General features: G+C 38.7%; 1 protein-coding gene across 1 annotated transcript in view; it reads right to left on the bottom strand.

Annotated features, from left to right (window-relative positions):
- The window catches only part of LOC107600477 (cingulin-like protein 1), a 52,577-nt gene extending 36,731 nt beyond the window's left edge, over window positions 1–15,846 (bottom strand). Inside the window, exons 1-8 of the mRNA XM_016292384.1 lie at window positions 15,726–15,846; window positions 12,061–13,692; window positions 11,811–11,905; window positions 9,692–9,797; window positions 9,148–9,249; window positions 8,688–8,836; window positions 8,045–8,186; window positions 7,208–7,420 (exon numbers count right to left, since the gene is read on the bottom strand). Coding sequence (XP_016147870.1) covers window positions 7,208–7,420; window positions 8,045–8,186; window positions 8,688–8,836; window positions 9,148–9,249; window positions 9,692–9,797; window positions 11,811–11,905; window positions 12,061–13,659 — 2,406 coding nt within the window. The 5' untranslated portion in view covers window positions 13,660–13,692; window positions 15,726–15,846. The remainder of the gene's footprint in view (window positions 1–7,207; window positions 7,421–8,044; window positions 8,187–8,687; window positions 8,837–9,147; window positions 9,250–9,691; window positions 9,798–11,810; window positions 11,906–12,060; window positions 13,693–15,725) is intronic.
- Between the last annotated feature and the right edge of the window lie 6,711 nt (window positions 15,847–22,557).

The raw sequence follows: 22,557 nt of genomic DNA, 5'->3' as shown, positions 1-22,557 counted from the left end.
AGCTAACAAACTGAGACAGCTGTCATGCAACGAAGGACTCTTTATCCTGTTGATGACAACTCAATGATTACACACAACACGGATGGCCCCAGAACTGGATGAGCAGGTAGCTCGTTTGCTATGCATGAGGGAATGTTGCCTAACAGGTTTAACCATCCACTGTGAGCAACTGTGGACAAAGACAATACTCAAATTATAGCTAAATGAAAAGCTACTACTGAGCAAATAAATATCGGAGTCTGATAAATGCTAGCTGTAGTCGACATTATATTTTCTGCAAATTTCTAAAGTGCATTTTAAATTCACAAAAGTAAATGCCTTCGATCAGGATTATAGGTAACAGGTAAGACTGTTTAGACCTGAAATACCTGTGCCCTAATGGAGTGGAACTACAGTTGCAAACCCTGTGATCAACGAACATCCGGACGACGAGACACAGCTCTTTGTTTGTGTGTGTGTGTGTGTGTGTGTGTGTTTTAAAGTCATCCCAAGCCTAACACAGCAGTGACTCATTAGCAGACTGGGGTGGATTTATGTCAGTTCTGCTTATGGTTCAAAGTCCTGAAGCCCCTCTATGAATCTCTCCCTCTCTCAGTAATGCTTTACTCATTAACCACAACACCACCCAAAATAACCACGGCCAATCGCCCCAAAACAAACCCAAACATCTGTTACGCCACACCACCACCACCCCTAAACTACAGCAGCCAGGAGGTGCCTTGCTAATATGTACCTAGCAAAAGACAACATACTCTATGCTTGCAAAACTAGCATAGAAGATAACAAAGGTTGACAAAGTTTAGGGAGGAATGACCTTTTAAAATGGTAAATATCACTGCTTTTGTCTTGAGAAAAACTACGGCATCACATGAGGCGTCTTATCATGATGTCTGTGTCCTTCAGAGAAGGTTACAATGGTTTTGTTGCAATATCCTTTTCCTTTTACTTGGAGTGAGCAATTTTACCGCTGATAAGCTACAGGACACAGCTATGGTCCTGAGAAACTGTTGCATTGGGGAAACTGATGAAACTCTTGTTTGTATTTAACGAACATTCACACATTCTCTTTCCCTCCATGCCCCAGTTCCCGCAGTCAGGTCTTTGAAGAACAGAAAGAGAGAGAAAGGAAAGGGCCGAGCGGAGCAATGTTTCTGTGCTGCTTTTCTTGACAGAGGCATTACAAAGACTCAGAGAGATTTGAGAAAGCAGTGTGCAATGAATGGTGCTCTAGCCTGCTCAGTCTGTTTATGTATAGTTGGGCATTAACCAGCATTGTGAGAGAGTTTAAAAAGCTCAAGAATAACAATGGCAGGAGAATCACAATCAGTTCATGAACTCCAAGCAAAGACACAGAGTGTCCTCATGCTTTGCGGTGCTAAATCTTCACAGCAACGATTGCCTAAACCATCAGTGAAACTAATAAATCTGCCTAAAGCCATCCCAAAATTCACCATTATATGCTCCTTCACATGCATCGCAGTTTTTCCAAAGAGCTAAACCGCTCTAATCCATTCTAAAATCATTCAGGTTTACATGTCAAATTTTTAATCTGAAGGGGTAAAACAATCTTAAATCCATCCAGAAAGCCATGCAAAATTGTATCACAGGTCAACCCTGATTATCATCGTCATACCATTTATGTATATACTGCTCTGGAGGCAATGCCATTTCTCTTACACTAACAAATTAATGTAATTATATATACACAGTAATTCTATAAATAAATATTATTAAAATAAATAAATAAATAAATAGAGTTCAATAAGTAGAAGTTGGAAAAAAGTTATTTGTCTACTGGCCTTGTACACCAATAATATTTAAAGACCTAAAAAAAACAGTTGGAAATGATCACTAGTTATTTCCCAATAAAACACAATGACCTTCATAAATACATCATGTATCAAAATTGTTACAACAAATCATAACTGTATACAATGTTTCACTGTCCTGTACCCACACTGATGAAGTGGATTTTTCTGAGATGATTACTGCATTGATACTTTAACTTGTGCCTCAGCATGTGTAAGCAGTGATTTCATCCACATTATATTCAGAATGTGCAAAATGACAGGAAATCCTGCTTTCCTTGTGTCCAAAATTCAGCTCTGTTTTTACCTCAACGAAAACAACCAAGCTTGTGTTTTCCCCGCGAGAGCCAAGACCAATTAGTCATCTATTCCTATGGTCAACTTTTCAATGTGACCTGTTTACATGCCAGGTTCTTTTCTCAATATAAGAGCTGTGACTCGACAGAAAGATAAGAATACACAAACATAGAAACATAAGCGACAGATCATCCAAGGTACTTGAATCTTTATCAGCCAAGCAGAAAGTGTTCAGCCTTTGAATACCACTCCAGCTCCAAACAACAGAGAGTCTATTTCTGCATCCTGGTGGTATATGTTACAATAGCTTTGCTCTTAAACAAAGAGCACATAGACACAAATGTGCCGAAGCAAGACGAAATACTAAGGACGGGCGAGAGGTGCTTGAGGTGGAAATGAAAAAGCGCTGCTTGAAAAGCACTGACTTCTTTCCAGCTGCATAAGACGTCTGTAATAACCTCCTCTCATCCTTCAGGGAAGGATAGAAGAAAACATTCTGTGAATGAAGAAGGCATTGTTAATGGCAAGCAAGGGTTAAAATGCACACAGATTTCAAACACAGAGATTTCAAAAAGGGCAAATGAAATCTTGTGCACGTCTTCCCCAAATTTCATGACCAAGCAGTTGTAGAGCCGTACCCTGTTCGCAAAGTTTAAAATCTTTGTTTTGGTGAAACGATTATGTGTTAGGCAAGGTGGCCCGGGACGCATTAGGACACATTACACTACAAATGCGATCACATGCATTTCTGGTTATCAGATCCCAACACTTTTTGGGATTTGTTTACTCTCGCCCCACATCTTAATATGCCAACTTCTCTACTGCCAAAACTACCCATGAAACCATAGAGAAAAGCTGTTGTATTGGTAAATAGTTGGGAACAGTGACGAGACAGATTTCATGGGTCACAATGCAAAACTGGCGGATGTGACGTATCCAGATAAAATCCCACAAGGCTGATGTTAAAACCAGGTGTAACCAGGGCTTCAGTTGATTTCCTTCAGTTTTAATGTTCATTTACTTTATTGTAAGCTACCAGAAGTTTGTAGTTGGTAAGATTTTTTTAAGCAATAATTACTTTTCCTTAGAAAGGTTGCATTAAATTGATTAGGTGACAGAAAAGACTCCTTTAGAAGATTTAACATGTGATATCTATTAAAAAAAAAAAATTAATAAACGATTTCTGAAGGATCAGGTAACCATGAAGACTGGAGTAATAGCTGTTGAAAATTCACCTTTGCCATTACAAACATATCAAAATTGTTACAACAAATCATAACTGTATACAATGTTTCATTGTCCTGTACCCACACTGATGAAGTGGATTTTTCTGAGATGATTACTGCATTGATACTTTAACTTGTGCCTCAGCATGTATAAGCAGTGATTTCATTCACATTATATTCAGAATGTGTAAAATTACAGGAAATCCTGCTTTCCTTGTGTCCAAAATTCAGCTCTGTTTTTACCTCAACGAAAACAACCAAGCTTGTGTTTTCCCCGCGAGAGCCAAGACCAATTAGCCAAGGCTGATGTTAAAACCAGGTGTAACCAGGGCTTCAGTTGATTTCCTTCAGTTTTAATGTTCATTTACTTTATTGTAAGCTACCAGAAGTTTGTAGTTGGTAAGATTTTTTTAAGCAATAATTATGTTTCCTTAGAAAGGAATAAATAATATTTGAATATATATTAAAATAGAAAACATTTATTTTAAATTGTACTAATATTAAACAATATTACCATTTATCTGTATTTTTTTATAGAAAAATGCAAACTTAGTGAACATGAAAAAAAACAAAAATTACTGACCCCAAACCTTTCAACTGTTGTGTAAATAAATAAATCAACCATGCAACTAAGAGTCTAGAACAGAAATTAGAAGCAGGTTGGGCAAATAACTTTCCCAGTCACACTTGACACTAACATACACATGGTGTCATGAGACTGGGTGTGATTGTACTTAAAGCAACTCATCACTTGTTTTCTATACACAAAGACGCATGCCACTACCTTAAACGAACATTACAGATGTAACTGCCATCATGTTCCACCCTCTCCCGTTTTTAAAACCACAGCCAAGATGTTTGGACTCAATTGGAGCCAGGGCTAAATCCTTAGCTTTGTGCTTCTGTGTTTAATCTCATAAAGGAGGGAGCTCAGAGGGTCGGACCCCCTCTGCTGAGCTCATGGTGGGGGGTTTGTAGGGTTCCAGGGCGCTACACTTCACATCTGACAGCAGGGGACTTTGGCTCTGTGGGACAGTGAGAACAATGGCAGTAGAATCCTGGCCAAAACTGGAGTGAGTTCAGCCTGTAGTGCATGAGGACCTTGCCATGGCCTACTTATATGCCAAGTTTGCGTCACGCATGAGGGCTGCTGTTTATATGTAGACTATGAACTGTCACAGTAATCTCTTACAATCATTGTCACGGTCCATCAAGACACTGCTAACAACTGAGCTTGTTTCTATTAGGCTGAAGGGTGAGATGTAGATGCACAATCTCTTTAAAGCTTCTATTTGTTTTCATATGGCTGTTCTTCACGGTTTTTGTTCTTTTATTTTCAATGTTACACATCGCTCTGTCCCGCTATCGTCTCCAACACTTCCCCTCTTCCTACTCAGGCATCCAGCTGAATCACCACCGAGCAGGCCGGAACGGTTTGCTATCATCACCTGAGGAAACACACCACATCCTGTGAGACTGTCGGCTGCCCAAACAGCCCCAAGGAGACCGTTAGAGCTCTATATCTGCCACAGCCCACAAAACAAACAAATACAGCACAGTAACGGCACTGCACTCAAATACACTAAAGGCTGATACCAACAACCAATGCAAGATCTGTTTTGGATTTTCAGTAGTGGTTGACTGATATGAGTTGTTCATATGAGCAGCTGTAGGGTAGACCGGAGACAACTGTGACATTTTTTACATTTACCTTCAGAACTTACACTACCCTACACATAATAAAAATATCTTATTATGTGTTCTGATGATGAACGAAGGTCTTACGGGTTTGGAACGGCATGAGGCTGGGCAATTAATGACTTAATGTTCATTTTTGGGTGAACTATCCCTTTAATTCTGTTCTTTTGAACTTTCTATTCATCAAATAATCCTGAAAAAAATGTATCACTGAGAGAAAAATATTAAGCAGCACAACTGTTTTCAACATTGATAATAAGAAGAAATGTTTATTGAGCACCAAAACGATTTCTGAAGGATCATGTGACACTGAAGACTTTGCCAACAAAATACATTTGAAATTATATTAAAATAGAAAACATTAAAATATATATTTTAAGTTCTAATAATATTTCACAATATATTACAGTTTTTACTGTATTTTTAATCAAATATAAAAACATTAAAATCATAATTAATTAAATATTATAATCTTACTGACTCCAAACTTTTGAATGGAAGTACAGACTACTACCTAGCATCTTTTAATATAAGAAATTTGAAACTTTTTGAATATACTAACTGGACATGCTGACGAATGGAATAGTCTCAAAATGGAAATAACTGGCTGATATAACAGTCCATAACTAATCTGAGTCATAATAGTGAGAGTCTGGTTTTTGTAAAAAAATCCAGCTATGAATAAGAAAATAGGGAAAGCTATTGGAGCAGGGAGAGAACCCTTCACAAGGACGCCTAACCATTGAGAATCAGGAATCTCATGCTGAGAGGGGGACACTGTGAGCCCCAACTTCCCTTTCTGTTCCCCCTCCTGCTGTTAGGGCAGAGCAATACCTTTATATGCAACCATACAAACAGACAGAAACAAACACCAAGTTGTACTGTACCACCAACAATTTCTACATTGCTGGTAACAAAAGCCTTGTAGAAATATCCACATAAGGTGTACTCGGAAATCTGGGATCAATAGTCTAAACTAATGCAAACTTTAGAGAAAACCTCATGGGGTAAACAAATCAAACTAACCTTTTTGTACAGACCTCCCCCCATTGTGTCATCTGTAAGACCCCTTGTCTGCACAGTGACCCACTTACTGGCCATGTGCAATTCCCCCAGCTATTTGCATATGAAACAAACCCATCATTCATTTTCAAAGAAAGAGAGAGAGAGACCAGCTAACCACCCCATCAGAGCCTCATTAGATTAGTGATGGCCTGCCACTGCAATTAAGCAGCACTAAACTTCATTTAGTGCTTCACCCTTCAGTGTTGCTCCACATGGGGCCTTCCTATCAACACTAAAACTATTAAAAAAAAGAGGCGCACGGTAACACTCGTTGAGCCTGATGGCTTAGTCGCTCGCTAAAATATCCAGAAAGCCAATGTCCATAATCGGTCTCTCTGTCCACTTCTCAAAGATCCAAGGATAAAACCAACCACTATTCTCCCAACATGCAGCTATTTCGAAAATAAGCACAGTGAGTTCTGCAGCAGGTTTATTGGGGCACCAGACCAAGATTGAACACTTCAAAATACATCTAAACTGAGACAACAATGGCCTCCTCTGGACAGGAAGTTCCTTTGTTGCAAAAAGGAAGTGAGCTAAGAGGCAGGCTAAAGGAGTTCCACCCACCTGTGGACACCAATCTGTCCTGAGACTACCTCTTTCCCTCATTCTCTTCCCGTTTGTTCTATTCTGTAACTCAATACGTCTTTCATGCTGCTCTTACTGTATGCGTCTCTTCAGTATTTGGGGATTTTGTCATCTGTTTTGCCCTCATCTGAATAAAATCATCATGATCAACTACTGCAATTCACTAGGAAATCACTTTTTATGAAAACTGCTGACAAGGCTGAAGGTGAAAGAAGTTCCATACTTTTTCAAAACAAAACAAGTCAAAACGTGAAATCATAATTTAACTATTTTGAGATGACATTTATGTTTAACTGAATGTATCATTTGAAAAATAGCATGCTAACTCTGCATAAAAACACTTTAAACATCATATTTCCTTTGTTACATGGCACTTTCAGTGAGGACGGGAAATGATAGGGAGATAGAGAGGGAATGGGTTCAGGAAATGTTTACATGGTTCCTAACATCACACAGACCTCTGCTGCCGCTAATTTATTTGTGAATTGTTTTGGTTAAAAACGTAGAAAGGCAGATATAAATCACCTGTTTAGCTTCCTCCACAGCCTTCTGCAGCTTACGGATCTCCTTTTCATATTGCTCCCTAAGTTTATCCACCTCCTGATCGTGAGTTGCTACCTCCTCTTTCAGAGCTCCTTTAAGAGCGGTCAGCTCCCTCTCACGCCTCCTCAGCAGCTCTTCCTGCTCCTCTTTGGCTAGAAGCAGCTCCTGGAGGTCTAGCTTCAGTTGCATAAAGTCCTAGAGAGGACAGTACAATGTTAGAGTTGCTGCCATCAGTTTCAAGTCTTAATTAGTTTGAATATGCAAATGCTGGATCTGTTATTCTATAGATTACTGATGTATAAAATTTGCATGGGAAATATTCAGCTTTCCATTAAATTTTATGCGCCTAAGTTACACTATTGTTCAAAAGTTTGGGATCAGTATGATTTTGAAAGAAATCTGTTATTCTTACCAATGGTGCATTTATTAGATCAAAAATACAGTAAATAAAAATATTTGTACAAATTAATATACTGGTTTTATATTTAAACAATTTATTCCTGTGATGGTAAAGCTGAATTTTCAGCAGTCATCATTACTCCAGTCTTCAGTGTCACATGATCCTTCAGAAATCCTTCTAATGATTTGGTCATTTCAAGAAACATTTCTAATCATTATCAATGTTCAAAACAGTTGTGCTGCTTAATATTTTTGTGAAAACGGATAAAAAATTTTTTTTCAGGATTCTCTGATAAATTGAAAATTCAAAAGCAGAGCATTTATTTGAACTATAAATCTTTTGTAACATTATAAAGGTCTTTACTGTCACTTCTGTTCAATTTAATATGCCCTTGCTGAATAAAAGTATTAATACTGTACCTCCATCATGGCCTCTTTGTCTGTGCTGTCTGTTTGAGATTGTTTGGCTCCATCCAGCTCATCGTGCATCTCTGAGAGCTGGTCTTGCAGGTCTCGGATCTCAGTCTGGTACTGCTCTTTCTCCATTTTCACCTGGTAGAGTCTGACATACACACAAATACACTCAGAATACCTGCCTTCTGAAGAGACAGACATGCCTGGTAATCTGCTAAGCTCATGGCCATATAAACCCCTGCCAATTCAAACCGTGGTGTCTCAGAGGATAATTGACACTTTATTTTGACAACCTTAGATAGAGGCGGGATGGAGAAATCCCAGAAACTTGCATATCTGAGGGTAGTGTAGATTTTCACAGCGTTAGGAGGTTTCACATCAGGGCCAACACCTGTAAGTTTTACTTTTGCTCCAAAGTTCACAGAGAACACAGACAGCTCATAAGCATAAGCAAGGCCAGGCAGACACGAACCAGCATCTTCTGCATTGAATTCGGGGGCAAATTCTGCAGAATGGATTTAAATATAGTAAAATGTGCAAGCTAAAAGAGCTTTTAACTGAATTTTGTCAATTACAGGTGTTCCAATTTTGCTGAATTTTCTACATGCACAGATTCTGGGTGGGTCTTCTGTGCGAGACAGCATCTTACTCCTCCACTGTAGTGCGCAGGTCAGCCTCTGTTTTACTAAGCTTGTCCCGCAGTCTGCTGCACTCGGCTTGACTCTGGTCCAGCTCTCTCCTCAAGTCTTTCACTCCCGCTCCCACCTTCAGCTGAGTCTCATTCAGATCACTGCGCTTCTGCAGGGAGAGACATAATAAGAAATGACAGCAAGGACAGGAAATGACAGTAACCTTACTGAACCTTAAAAATCATTGACTGTTTGACACACTACTAAGACATATTTTTTGGATTTAAGGCCTAGTCTTTATAAGCAGCCAGTAATTGTTTAATTTGATTATTGATCTTAAGGAGCGATATGGGAGGGATTTTCAGTCAACATGGAAGCTTCTAACAGACTGACTAAACAGACAGAGCAGGGGTCCAAGGTACAGTTGATGAGTTAAGGGAGTAGAGGTATTAGTGGAGAGAGAGAGAGTTTCGCTGTTACCTTGCTTTCATCCTCAAGCTGTTTCTTAAGATCAGCGATTTCTTTTTCCAGTTCTGCTTTCTGCTCCTGAAGGGCTCTAGCCTGGGCTGCAAGGTCTGGAGACTGAAAGAGAAACATCTTTATGTAACAGAGCTCTTTTCAGGTGCTATATTACAGCGATTTGATACAGATTCACATCCAAACAGAGCACAAACAGCAAGTTCTCAAGAAAAATCAGTTTTAATCAGAAATATTTCAAACGATAGGAATTTGTAATGCTCATTCACAGTAAACTGGTCTTTGCATATACAAGATTTCATGATTTCGTAGGTGTGAGTGTTAAAAACAAAAATATATAATATTTTAAAATAAAATCAGTAAAAAAGACTGGTCTGATTTTGCCTGCATATGTTTAAACATTAGCCATGCCTATGCTGTTTGCTGAGTAAATAACCTCAACCTGCCTTTATACTTTCTCCAAGAGATAGACTAAGTCTCTCTTATAAGAGGCTCACAGTCTTAGCTGTTTGTTGAACCCAATTACAATGCCACAACAACGGCTCACTTTGTTGTCGCCTTGCACGTTCCCAGCGGCCCGTGACTTCAAGGTCTGGATTTTTTCGAACACCAGGTTGACCTTTCTCTTGGTAGTGTCATCGTTATCATTGTTCCTGCAAAACATGACACAAGTGCTCAAAATTCATTCAGACGGTTTGAGAGTCCTTTTCTCTGAGCCAAAGTGTGTGTAGATAATGTTAGTGTGTGTGTGTGTATGTGAGTGACTGGATCAGAGTATAATCCCTGATATGTCTGGGAAAAATCAGCCTGGCTCTTTGCCTGCGTGGAGAGTACAGAGTACTCAGGCTTTTGATGCGTCACCTTATGACCTGACCACCCTAATTACTGCCTTCTTTTAACAAGTCACATGTCTAGGAATGAGTGTCTGAACAGGGATGTGGATACCCACATGTTCACAGGGCACTCGAGTGATGCATCAGGGAAAAGCACAGAACATTGGGTTACTGCCATGCATATACAGTACAGACTAAAGTGTATCATTACATTTAGCAAAGAGAGAGGAGAAGCCAGCAGACCAGCACCGCCTCTCCTTCAAACACACACACCTCCCACAGAGCGGACTGGAATTAACGGTTTCATAACGTAAGCTGCTGTCGCCAACAGACGCGTCATGTCACAACACTGCTGACTATATTTTTTTGCTCTATTACAACTATCACGACCCTTAACCTGATGTATCTATGGTACGCGCCACTGAATGGTAACTAACTACTACCTCAGGACAAGTTTTGCCTGCAGAGCTGGTTAATAAAAGTTGCCATTGACCAGAAGATATATGATTCTAGATATGCAAGGCTTCAGGGGGTTGACTGGTGTATAATCCGCTCTGCTCACCTCCCTCCATGCAGCACATAAGGAATGCAGAGGGGGCAGAACATTTGACATCAAGAATATGGAGTTCAGGGAGGGCACGGGTTCAGCTATTCGCTAGAGCAGGGGTTCTCAACTCTGGCCCTCGAGGTCCACTTTCCTGCAGATTTAAGCTCCACCCTTGATAAACCTCGCCAGCCTGTAACTTTCTAGTAATCCTGAAGACCTTGATTAGCTTGTTCAGGTGTGTTTGATTAGGGTTGGAGCTAAACTCTGCAGAAAGGTGGACCTCGAGGGCCAGAGTTGAGAAGCCCTGCTCTAGAGCAGGTTGGGCTGTCGGGCACCTACAGCATGCATTTGAAGCTGTGCAGTGATCATGCAGGATTAGGTGAGAGCAGGAAACAGAGCTGTTTTGGGTGGAAATGTAGTCCTAGTAAAATAACAGATTTGAGTTGTTGGCAGTGAGCTAAAACCATTTTTATTAGGCAAACAACGGTCTGGAACATCTAACAAGCAGCTATTTTGAATGTTTATCATAATAAATATGACTTGCCATTTTGATGTAAGATATTAGAAGAGGAACATTAAGAACCTGTTCTTTCATTGAAATGGTGAGACAGAAGTGTGGGAGTTATGAGTGGATGATTCTACTGGACACAAATGAAGAAGAAATGTAGGGGAGGTCAAATTCTTGTACTGTTATCATTGTGTCAGACTATGTGGAAACTACCTTAAATTCCAAGAAAAATCTCACTTCTCAGAAAAAAAGTGAACACTATTGAGTAGGAAACAACCATAGACCAATAAGAACACAATTGTCACATTTAGAATGTCAAAAACTTTAGTGTGATTGAGATTAAAGTTGTGTGGTGGAACCAACATGCAGCAGAAAAAAAATAGTAGAGGAAATTATACCATATATTATACCAATTATACCCTGCAGACCTTCATGGCTGTTTGTTAAGGCCAATAATAATAAAAATGTCAAAAAATAAATGTCAATAAACCAATAAAATGACAATACTCAAATACTTTTTGACTGGTAAAAATATTTTTGAAAGTTATTATAAATATGCGAGCATTAAATCTAAACTTCTTTAGAAAATGGTATATGCATATATTGTATTGTAGATTTTTAAAAGGGTTTTCCCTTTTCCTTATCATGGACTATCATTGGTCATTGATCAGTTAAATATAAATATTTTAAGTTAATGTTTTTGACAAAAAAAAATCTACTTTGAATTTGTTGATATGTTTAGCAAATCCATATAAAACTATTTGGAAAGTGCACCTACCCATCTTTGAGGTAACTGAATAATATCTGCTTGGCAGTCTCTTCATTTGTTTGTTGTGAAAGCTCTTCTTGACCTTTCAGAAGATCAGGTGTCACCTGAGCAAAAAGATAAATAAAAAAAAGAAAAGAAATACATGTCATGATATGTACAGTATCCATGCATAAAACTATTTACTGGTAACCCCCATACCCCATACCATAATGGTGGTAAATATTTCAGAATAGCAAAGAGGAAGACTATGCGTTCTTACCTGAGCATCCACTTCGGTTCTTGATGTTTTACCATTGACAGCGGGACGAGAGATTGATCCCGTTTTCACACTTGACAGGCACTTCACACTCTGTGATGGTTTGGCCTCTTCATTTTTATTCTCTACAGGTGCTACAGAGGGACGACTCAGGGGATTCTTGTACCTTAAAATAGCAGCTGAAGAGTTGGAGACTGTGCCCTGAGGAGAGCCTGGAGCACTTTTAACTTGTGTCATGTTTCTTAGGTTTATCCTGGGTCCAACAGTGGAAGTTGGTGACATGGGGGAAGTCTTCACTCCAGCGGCCTTCTGCAGGAGCAGTGATGGACGAAGGAGATGCTCTGTAGACCTGCCTCGATTCCGGCTAACTTCATCCAAGTAGTCAGAGTCACCCCCAAGGCTGAATGGCAAGGCGCTATCGACACTACGGGATCGCTTGCGGTCTTCTGGGTTAAGTCGATTCCTCCGCCCTGACCGACCCCTGCGTTGTTGAGTCTCTTTACTGTCAAACTTCTTGATGAGCTCATCCACACCTGGGATGGAACCAGTATCAATGTCACGCCCTGTGCCAGGCAGGAAAGGGAGGTAGCGCCGGTTCTCATGACGGTTGATAGTCTCTGCATAAAGCTGGTCCAACTGGTCTTCCTTGGTTGGTGTGGTGGAGCCTATTGAGGAATTTCGGGAGGAGGAAGACTGTAGCACAGGGCCACTGGAGTCAATACGGCGCAAGGGCAACACGTCTGGTTCACGTCGACTTCGTTCCAAAGTGGAGTTTGCACTACTCACTGAACTGGAAGGTCTAGAAGAGGCCTTGGTTTGGTCACTGGGGTTGCTGGCTATTGTAGATGGCTGAGGAACTGGAAGGCGTTGTGAAGGCTGAGTCCGAGTCTGGTAGGGCACTGGAGTCTTAAATGGCGGCTTAACCTGAGGTTGTGCTTGAACAGGGGGTTTGACCTGAGGCTGTGCCAGAACACGGTCTTTGGTTGGACCTGTTTGAGGTTGTACATTGAATGAAAGTGTATGGGGATGAACCTGAGGTTGGGTGTGTCCCCTGTCCCCTGGTAAAGATGCTTCTGGAACTTGGCTGGAGGATCTGGCTTGGCTCACAACTGGGGAGTTGGCTCTGGGTAGGGATCCTGGGTAGGGATTTTGATTCTCAACTGAAGGCAGACTTTGAAAGCTATCAAGAGTATTGCTCTCAGGATCATATGGCTTGAGAATCTCTGGATGCTTTTGGAAGTTTAAAAGACTGGACTGCTTCTTAGGATCAGAAGTCCCATTGTGAGGACCTCCATGGAGCTTTGGAGACATAAAGTCCATATATGGACCTTCAGAAAGATTCTTCCTGGTTCCTTTGAAATCATATTCATCATAATTGAATGGGCTTTCAGAATCCATATGTCCATTATTGTTTTGTGGCACTGCATATGGGTTCGGAACTCTATCCTGGTTATTGAGGACCACATAGGGGTGTCCATCTATTCCTTGAACTCTGATACTGAGTCCATAAGTACCATTGCTCTGTCCCCTTGAGTGGGAAGGCTGCATATAGCCTTGCGGTATTCCAGTGTTTGGAATGCCGCTAACTCTATAAGACTCCATCAGGAACACTGAACGAAACAACCAAATTCCTCTCTGTGGAGGCAAACAAAGCCATAATCTCATTATTACACAAGTAGTTTGTGATGCTTACAGTATCTTTGCATGTCTAAAAGTCCACAATAAGATGGTCTGACAGCATTTGATTATGCCATATAGTTTATCTTTTTCAGACTCAGAATAAGATAATTGTGCAAAATTTATGTAGCAAAGTTTTTTAGACCCAAAACCAAAGTCAAAGTAAAGCTTTTAGTATGATCCTCGACCACAAACAAAGGTTGTTTGGAAAAAACAGGACCTTGCAAGCCTTTTAAACATATCCATTGCTCAGGGTTTGGAATTTATTCTGAGACAAACATTGACACAGGCACATGCCATAGTCTTTGTAGTTATTCCAAGGAACTTAAGTTAGATGACGCCTTACAGTATCTAATGTCATTACAAAGTGCAACGATGACCACTAACTTCATAAAAGCATGCCAAGCATGCAGAAAATTAAATAACTGCAAATTAAGTCACTTTCAGCCGGGTCTCAGACTTTATAATCTCAAGCACATTGACATTGCTGATTAAAGCTAACAGAGTATTAACAAAATATATATAACAGTATATAACAAATATTGGCAAAAAAAAAAAAGTTAATGATGTCACTGTACAGTATGGGGGCTGCTTTAGAAAGATAGGCGAAGGAAAAAAACAGAGGACGTTCAGATTTAGTATTCAATTGTCTTGAAACAATTTGTGACTAAATTGTTTATCAACCGCTTATATCTTTTATGGAAATAAAACGAAGTGCAGCAATGAAGACATTTTCGTGTAATTTGGTTCTTAGAGTACAACATTCAAAATGCTGCTAATTTTGACTGCAAACAATCAAAAACACCCAGTTGCACTCCTACTGTGCTCGTCAGTGTCATCACGTCCAAAGAATTTCAGTGACATACGCAATGAGCAACAGTATTGTGCCACAGGAATGGCAAGACACAAAGCTGCAAAAATATCGCCCTATTACAGACATCACATCACCAGGCAACAGGCTATTATCAGTTTCTTCTGGACCCCACTGATAACATCCTTTCACCTCAAAAACAACAAAAGGCTGCATGAGTCATATCGATTTCTTTGTTGCAACAGCAATGGTATGACCAAAGCATGCAGTGTATTACGGTGCATGCAACCTGTGAGATCCCTGAGGGCTTGACAATGAAGAAAACAAAGATGGCATTGGTTCATTTTCAATAGGCAAGTAAAAAATCTGTTCAGTGAAGAATGAAGGTGACACTAGAGCTAAAAAAAACACTACATGAACACATCATAATAAAGAAGCAAGCCAAAAAGTACAATTCTCCTTATCCGCAAACACACCTAAGACAGAAGAAGACACTCAAACTTTCCATCCCCATAGAAGGGGATGATAAAGAACAATAAGGGCAAGTTAAAAAGCGGCAAGCCCCTTATCCACAAGGAACAGAGCTCTGGTGCAGAAAAAAGGATATGGCACAATAGCCTCTTTCAGCTCCTGTATCACATGTACTATGTGCAAAGGGACTCAATGGTGTTAATGTAGCTCTTTTCCTCTCATTGTGCCCACTGGAAATGTGTAGCTCTGACAGGGAAGCTAACTCAGGCTGGGCAAACTGGCCTCCACCTGCATTCCTCTTCCAGGGAAACTCAAAACAGAGTTTTCTGGTGAAACTGTCTTAAGTTGAACTCTCATTACCAACTCCTAAACTTTGGCCTTTTCTATGCACTATGCAGCTAAATCATGCACGCGGTTGAGCCAAGTTTTATTTATTTATTTTTAATTGCTTTCTGCAAACTAATGAATGTTTTGCGTAATTAATACCAAACAATCATCCTAACAGATGCTCCAAGCACTGCATGTGCAGTTTAATAATATAGATTTTTCATACAAGAAAATTACCTGTTTGGGTGTTCATTAAAGTTTATGAATTTTAATTTCAATGTTTTAAGAACATTTATCTCAACTCCTACCATGCTGCCCAAATGCCTCTAGGATAACAGTGATTCGCACAATTTTTAGTAAAAAAAACAAAAGCAGCACTTACCGCTGTTAGTCGTTTATCCAAAAAATATGCGTTTATTTGTCGATCAAGCTCTGTAAACAGCTGTGACACAGAGCGAAAACTCCATCTCCTCTCAGTTGGTCAAAGTCACTTGTTGCACGTCTTGTTTTCAGACTAGTTTTACTTCACGCGCACGGGCTATTGTAGAGCGTAAAGCCCCGCCCACACCCCATCCCTCACTCCACCCACCCGCTGCAGCCTGATTCACGATCAGCTGATCTGCGCGACACGACTGCCGATCAGAGCCCATTTCGCATTTCACCTGATCTCAAGACACAATGCGCAGAAACTGGTGTAGGCCATCCAAGCCCTTGTGCTTCCAGTATCGGTGAAATCAAGGGTTTTCAGGTGATAATGAATTATTAGGAGAGGATAGAGAAAGTATATGAGCCATTTTCAAGATGGGAACAAACATGTCCCTTTTCACTATTGAAAACAACAACACTGAAGAAACCCCATTTAAAAATCTAACATTTTATTAAATATCATAAAGCGAATCGTTTAACGAATAATATTATATTCGTGCTCAAATCCACGCAACAGCTTTCACAGCATTCATATTGGATTGTTATTTTTTTGTTGTACAGCAACGTTTTGTTATATTTGGTCATTTTTTTTTAGGTAGCAGAAGGACTTTACAGTGTAATAGGCAAAAAAATGGGTTTAATCTATTTTGTTTTGAAAATTTTTTAACTACAGGAATTTGCCAAGTGCCTGAAAAATCCCCTGTTCCCGTTATCTGGTACTACTTATATGAAATTTACATTTGTTTATTGATAAGAGTTAAGCATTAGAGCAAGGCCTAAAAAGTGTGTAGCCTATCTATATAAGTAGTAGTAGCCTAGTAGTAGTAGTAGTAGTAATGTAGTAATAATAATTATTATTATTTAAAAATAAAAATACAAAAAAGTTGTAGGAAAGTATTTCTGAGGTCAAAATTCAGAGAAAGAAGAGACTTGTTAAAATGTGTTTTTTCATACCTTTCATTTTTTTTAAATAGTTGCTCCCCAACTTGCTTAATTTCAACGTGTCATTGGTATTACATTGTTTAATATTGGTGTGGAAGATTTTTTTTTTAATTCAGTGGTATAGGTTAATCTTCCTCATCACTCATCACCATCATCATACAATCAATGTCTTGACTCTTGAGAATATGTCTGGTGCTACTAAAAAAATAAAAATAAATCAATAAAGAAAACTCAAGGTGTTCTTGAAAGAAGAGACTTGTTAAAATGTGTTTTTTCATACCTTTCATTTTTTTTAAATAGTTGCTCCCCAACTTGCTTAATTTCAACGTGTCATTGGTATTACATTGTTTAATATTGGTGTGGAAGATTTTTTTTTTAATTCAGTGGTATAGGTTAATCTTCCTCATCACTCATCACCATCATCATACAATCAATGTCTTGACTCTTGAGAATATGTCTGGTGCTACTAAAAAAATAAAAATAAATCAATAAAGAAAACTCAAGGTGTTCTTTATGATTAGTAATAATGTCAAGAAAAACACTTAGCCTACATATATTTACCATCTGCTTTTATAAGGAAAAAACGTAATTACATTTTGCAGTGCTAGAGCGAATATCGTGATGAAAAATTGATGTAATAAAAATGTCAGATTACTAAGAGCATTATGAATACGCAATACCGTATAGGCCTACTGCTACTAATTTTCCTCCCTTGTGTATCTGGCCTACACGAACTGTTTCTTTTATTTTATTTTTTATTTTTTTTTTTTTAATTAAGAACATTATATAGACAAAAATAAAAGCAGTCACAATGTAGAACAAAAGAAATAATAAAAAAAAAACAACAACAAGAAAAATAAAACTACAGGGTACAAGACAGGGGTATATAACTAATCACAAAAGATCACATCAAAGGAAAAGATTAAAAGAATTACAAATTTCAATTGTTTTTAAAGCCTTCTTGTTACACGAGTTAAAGATAGTCCCAAAGTAATGCTGCAATTCAGCAAGCAAAACATAAAAAAGTGGTTTTTGACCTGATAATGTACATTTATGTATATCAAATTTGGTTAATAAAATAAGAAGATTAAGTAAGTATATTTTGTTTTTCAGTAAATGTTCTTTTTTCCCATTAGCAATTCCAAACAAAACATTTCCCCAAAGTAAAGAAAAATCCTTATCAATGTTCTCAGTAACAAACAGGGAAGAGTCTTTCCTCAATAATTTAGCATAATGGCAAAGCCAAAATAAATGCACAATAGTCTCTGGGTGCTGTTTGCAAAAAGAACAATTTGTATCAATATCTTTTTTGAATTTCTTTAAGAAGGTATTAACAGGATATACACGATGGACAATACGGAAGGAAACTTCTCTTATCTTTTTAGTAATTAAGTAACTATTTGGAATCAGCCAAATACAAAGGCATTCCAATAAACTGTCACATTTGGAATTGAAACATTTTCCTTGAGAAATAATAAACGTATTGACCTATTAGAAGAAGTGGATGAAAAGCAATATTTCCCCACCATTGTAACAGTAGGGTCTAAAGAAGGTCAAATAGAAGGGTGGGGGATACGTTGAAAAAGTCTAATAACTCCAGATGGTATGGCATCGAATACAATAGCAAATTCTTTAGGGGTAATAGGAATGTTAAAATGATTAAGAAATTCCTCACAGTTTAATAAAAGGCTATTTGCATTAAATAATTGACTTACAAGCAAAATATCTGCCTCAAACCAGCGCTGGAAGAAAAGAGATCTGTTTTTATATAGAATATCTCTGTTATTCCATATAAAATATTTATGAGGAGAAAAGTTGTGCTTGTATAGAAGAGACCAGGTGAGAAAGACCTGCTTATGGAATTTAGATAATTTAGCTGGTATTTTTTCAACATTATAATTACAAAGCAATACAAAATTAAATCCACCAAATTTGGAGAAAATATATTGTGGAATAAAGTTCCAGACTGAGGTTGGATTTTTGAGAAAGTGTTTGGCCCGCCTACACGAACTGTTCCCAGCAATACACACTGACTAAATGACGCCCTGACAGCTCTTTAGACTGACAGCGCCATCTAGTGATTGAGCACTGCAGACAGCAGATTTACATAATGCAAATGACAGCCTTATAAACACACTTTAACACCGCAGTGTCTTCACACTGCTAGAAAACTAATAGAAACACTATAATAGGATGGAGCCAGTAATGTTAATAGAACAACAACTACAATCAACCTACATGATATAAAAACAATACAACTGAATAAACTTCAACAAAACATAACTGATGATTAAGACAAAACTGTTGTTCAGACAATGAATATCGGCTACTAGTGAGCAGGAAGATGCACTGGCTGTTTTCTGAGGGTGTGCAGTTAACAAATCTCATCAGATCTGGCCGTGACAGACACTGTCCTCCCCCAATAAAACTTGTTTCTGACAGTTCTATTATTCCTCCAAATGTATCAGAGTGAAGAAGAAAACCTGTTTCAACCTCCTTAATATAATATGAGGAGATAAATGGGTCACCAACTAGAGGAGCACTACAGGGTGATAACTTCACAAGCAATCATTTATCAACCATGTTTGCTTTGTTTTAATGTGCATAAATTTGGTGTCCTTAAAGGGACAGTTCACCCCAAAATGCAACTTCTCTCATCACTTAGGCCTACTCATCCTCATGTCATTTCCAAACCTGTTAGTAAGTTAGTTAGTAACAGAACTCATTTGTCCTGTAAACGTAACTGTCCTTAAGCCAAGAACTAAGAGCACAAATGACTTGTGAGTATCTAGTGTAAGTACTGATGACTCCACCCTTTGTCGTGGGTCTGCTGTGTTTTCATTTCTCTGTGTGGGTGCAATCGGTCTTGTAGCTGAGAGGACTGTGGAGTTTCAGTAATTAAGTAACTATTTGGAATCAGCCAAATACAAAGGCATTCCAATAAACTGTCACATTTGGAATTGAAACATTTTCCTTGAGAAATAATAAACGTATTGATCTATTAGAAGAAGTGGATGAAAAGCAATATTTCCCCACCATTGTAACAGTAGGGTCTAAAGAAGGTCAAATAGAAGGGTGGGGGATACGTTGAAAAAGTCTAATAACTCCAGATGGTATGGCATCGAATACAATAGCAAATTCTTTAGGGGTAATAGGAATGTTAAAATGATTAAGAAATTCCTCACAGTTTAATAAAAGGCTATTTGCATTAAATAATTGACTTACAAGCAAAATATCTGCCTCAAACCAGCGCTGGAAGAAAAGAGATCTGTTTTTATATAGAATATCTCTGTTATTCCATATAAAATATTTATGAGGAGAAAAGTTGTGCTTGTATAGAAGAGACCAGGCGAGAAGGACCTGCTTATGGAATTTAGATAATTTAGCTGGGATTTTTTCAACATTATAATTACAAAGCAATACAAAATTAAATCCACCAAATTTGGAGAAAATATATTGTGGAATAAAGTTCCAGACTGAGGTTGGATTTTTGAGAAAGTGTTTGGCCCGCCTACACGAACTGTTCCCAGCAATACACACTGACTAAATGACGCCCTGACAGCTCTTTAGACTGACAGCGCCATCTAGTGATTGAGCACTGCAGACAGCAGATTTACATAATGCAAATGACAGCCTTATAAACACACTTTAACACCGCAGTGTCTTCACACTGCTAGAAAACTAATAGAAACACTATAATAGGATGGAGCCAGTAATGTTAATAGAACAACAACTACAATCAACCTACATGATATAAAAACAATACAACTGAATAAACTTCAACAAAACATAACTGATGATTAAGACAAAACTGTTGTTCAGACAATGAATATCGGCTACTAGTGAGCAGGAAGATGCACTGGCTGTTTTCTGAGGGTGTGCAGTTAACAAATCTCATCAGATCTGGCCGTGACAGACACTGTCCTCCCCCAATAAAACTTGTTTCTGACAGTTCTATTATTCCTCCAAATGTATCAGAGTGAAGAAGAAAACCTGTTTCAACCTCCTTAATATAATATGAGGAGATAAATGGGTCACCAACTAGAGGAGCACTACAGGGTGATAACTTCACAAGCAATCATTTATCAACCATGTTTGCTTTGTTTTAATGTGCATAAATTTGGTGTCCTTAAAGGGACAGTTCACCCCAAAATGCAACTTCTCTCATCACTTAGGCCTACTCATCCTCATGTCATTTCCAAACCTGTTAGTAAGTTAGTTAGTAACAGAACTCATTTGTCCTGTAAACGTAACTGTCCTTAAGCCAAGAACTAAGAGCACAAATGACTTGTGAGTATCTAGTGTAAGTACTGATGACTCCACCCTTTGTCGTGGGTCTGCTGTGTTTTCATTTCTCTGTGTGGGTGCAATCGGTCTTGTAGCTGAGAGGACTGTGGAGTTTCAGGGAAACACAAAAGAAGCTCTATTTAAAATCCCTGCAGCAGGTTCAGCAGGGATCCGGGGGTCCGGATTGGATCGAGCGATGGAGGCGTTGCAGTTCAGTTCATTCAGCTTGACATCTTTAGAGTTTACATATTAGTGTTATACTCAGGGTGCGATTTGTGAAGAAAGCACAGTGGGGATGCTTTTGAAAACAACGAATAAATTATAGTGAAACCGAGCAAAGAACATTACAAAGGCTACATTATCAAAGAATATTATCACTGACTTCAGTCTAGCGGCAGTTTAAGGATTCTCAAAAAACTCCCCCGTTAAACACTGAAGCTGTCTATAGTCTACATGATGATGAATCTCTTACATCGTAGGCACATCTGCACTTTGTTGTTTAAGATGAGAGAACTAGAATGCAGAATTCAGTCAACGAGCGCGCGCCCTAAAAGAAACTCCAGTGTTTCAGCGATGACTCATCTGAACGCTTCTGATTGGCCACTGCATTCATAAAGTCAACGGAATAGTGTGTGATTGGTCAAAATGCGCAACACTGTAAAAACACTTAAAAAAAATTTGGAGAAAATATATTGTGGAATAAAGTTCCAGACTGAGGTTGGATTTTTGAGAAAGTGTTTGGCCCGCCTACACGAACTGTTCCCAGCAATACACACTGACTAAATGACGCCCTGACAGCTCTTTAGACTGACAGCGCCATCTAGTGATTGAGCACTGCAGACAGCAGATTTACATAATGCAAATGACAGCCTTATAAACACACTTTAACACCGCAGTGTCTTCACACTGCTAGAAAACTAATAGAAACACTATAATAGGATGGAGCCAGTAATGTTAATAGAACAACAACTACAATCAACCTACATGATATAAAAACAATACAACTGAATAAACTTCAACAAAACATAACTGATGATTAAGACAAAACTGTTGTTCAGACAATGAATATCGGCTACTAGTGAGCAGGAAGATGCACTGGCTGTTTTCTGAGGGTGTGCAGTTAACAAATCTCATCAGATCTGGCCGTGACAGACACTGTCCTCCCCCAATAAAACTTGTTTCTGACAGTTCTATTATTCCTCCAAATGTATCAGAGTGAAGAAGAAAACCTGTTTCAACCTCCTTAATATAATATGAGGAGATAAATGGGTCACCAACTAGAGGAGCACTACAGGGTGATAACTTCACAAGCAATCATTTATCAACCATGTTTGCTTTGTTTTAATGTGCATAAATTTGGTGTCCTTAAAGGGACAGTTCACCCCAAAATGCAACTTCTCTCATCACTTAGGCCTACTCATCCTCATGTCATTTCCAAACCTGTTAGTAAGTTAGTTAGTAACAGAACTCATTTGTCCTGTAAATGTAACTGTCCTTAAGCCAAGAACTAAGAGCACAAATGACTTGTGAGTATCTAGTGTAAGTACTGATGACTCCAC

Source organism: Sinocyclocheilus grahami, unplaced genomic scaffold (assembly GCF_001515645.1).
Source record: "Sinocyclocheilus grahami isolate Dianchi unplaced genomic scaffold, SAMN03320097.WGS_v1.1 scaffold284.1, whole genome shotgun sequence".
Taxonomy (NCBI): Eukaryota; Metazoa; Chordata; class Actinopteri; order Cypriniformes; family Cyprinidae; genus Sinocyclocheilus; species Sinocyclocheilus grahami.
The sequence above is the reverse complement of the archived record's forward strand: the minus strand, read 5'-3'. Positions and strand labels throughout refer to the sequence as shown.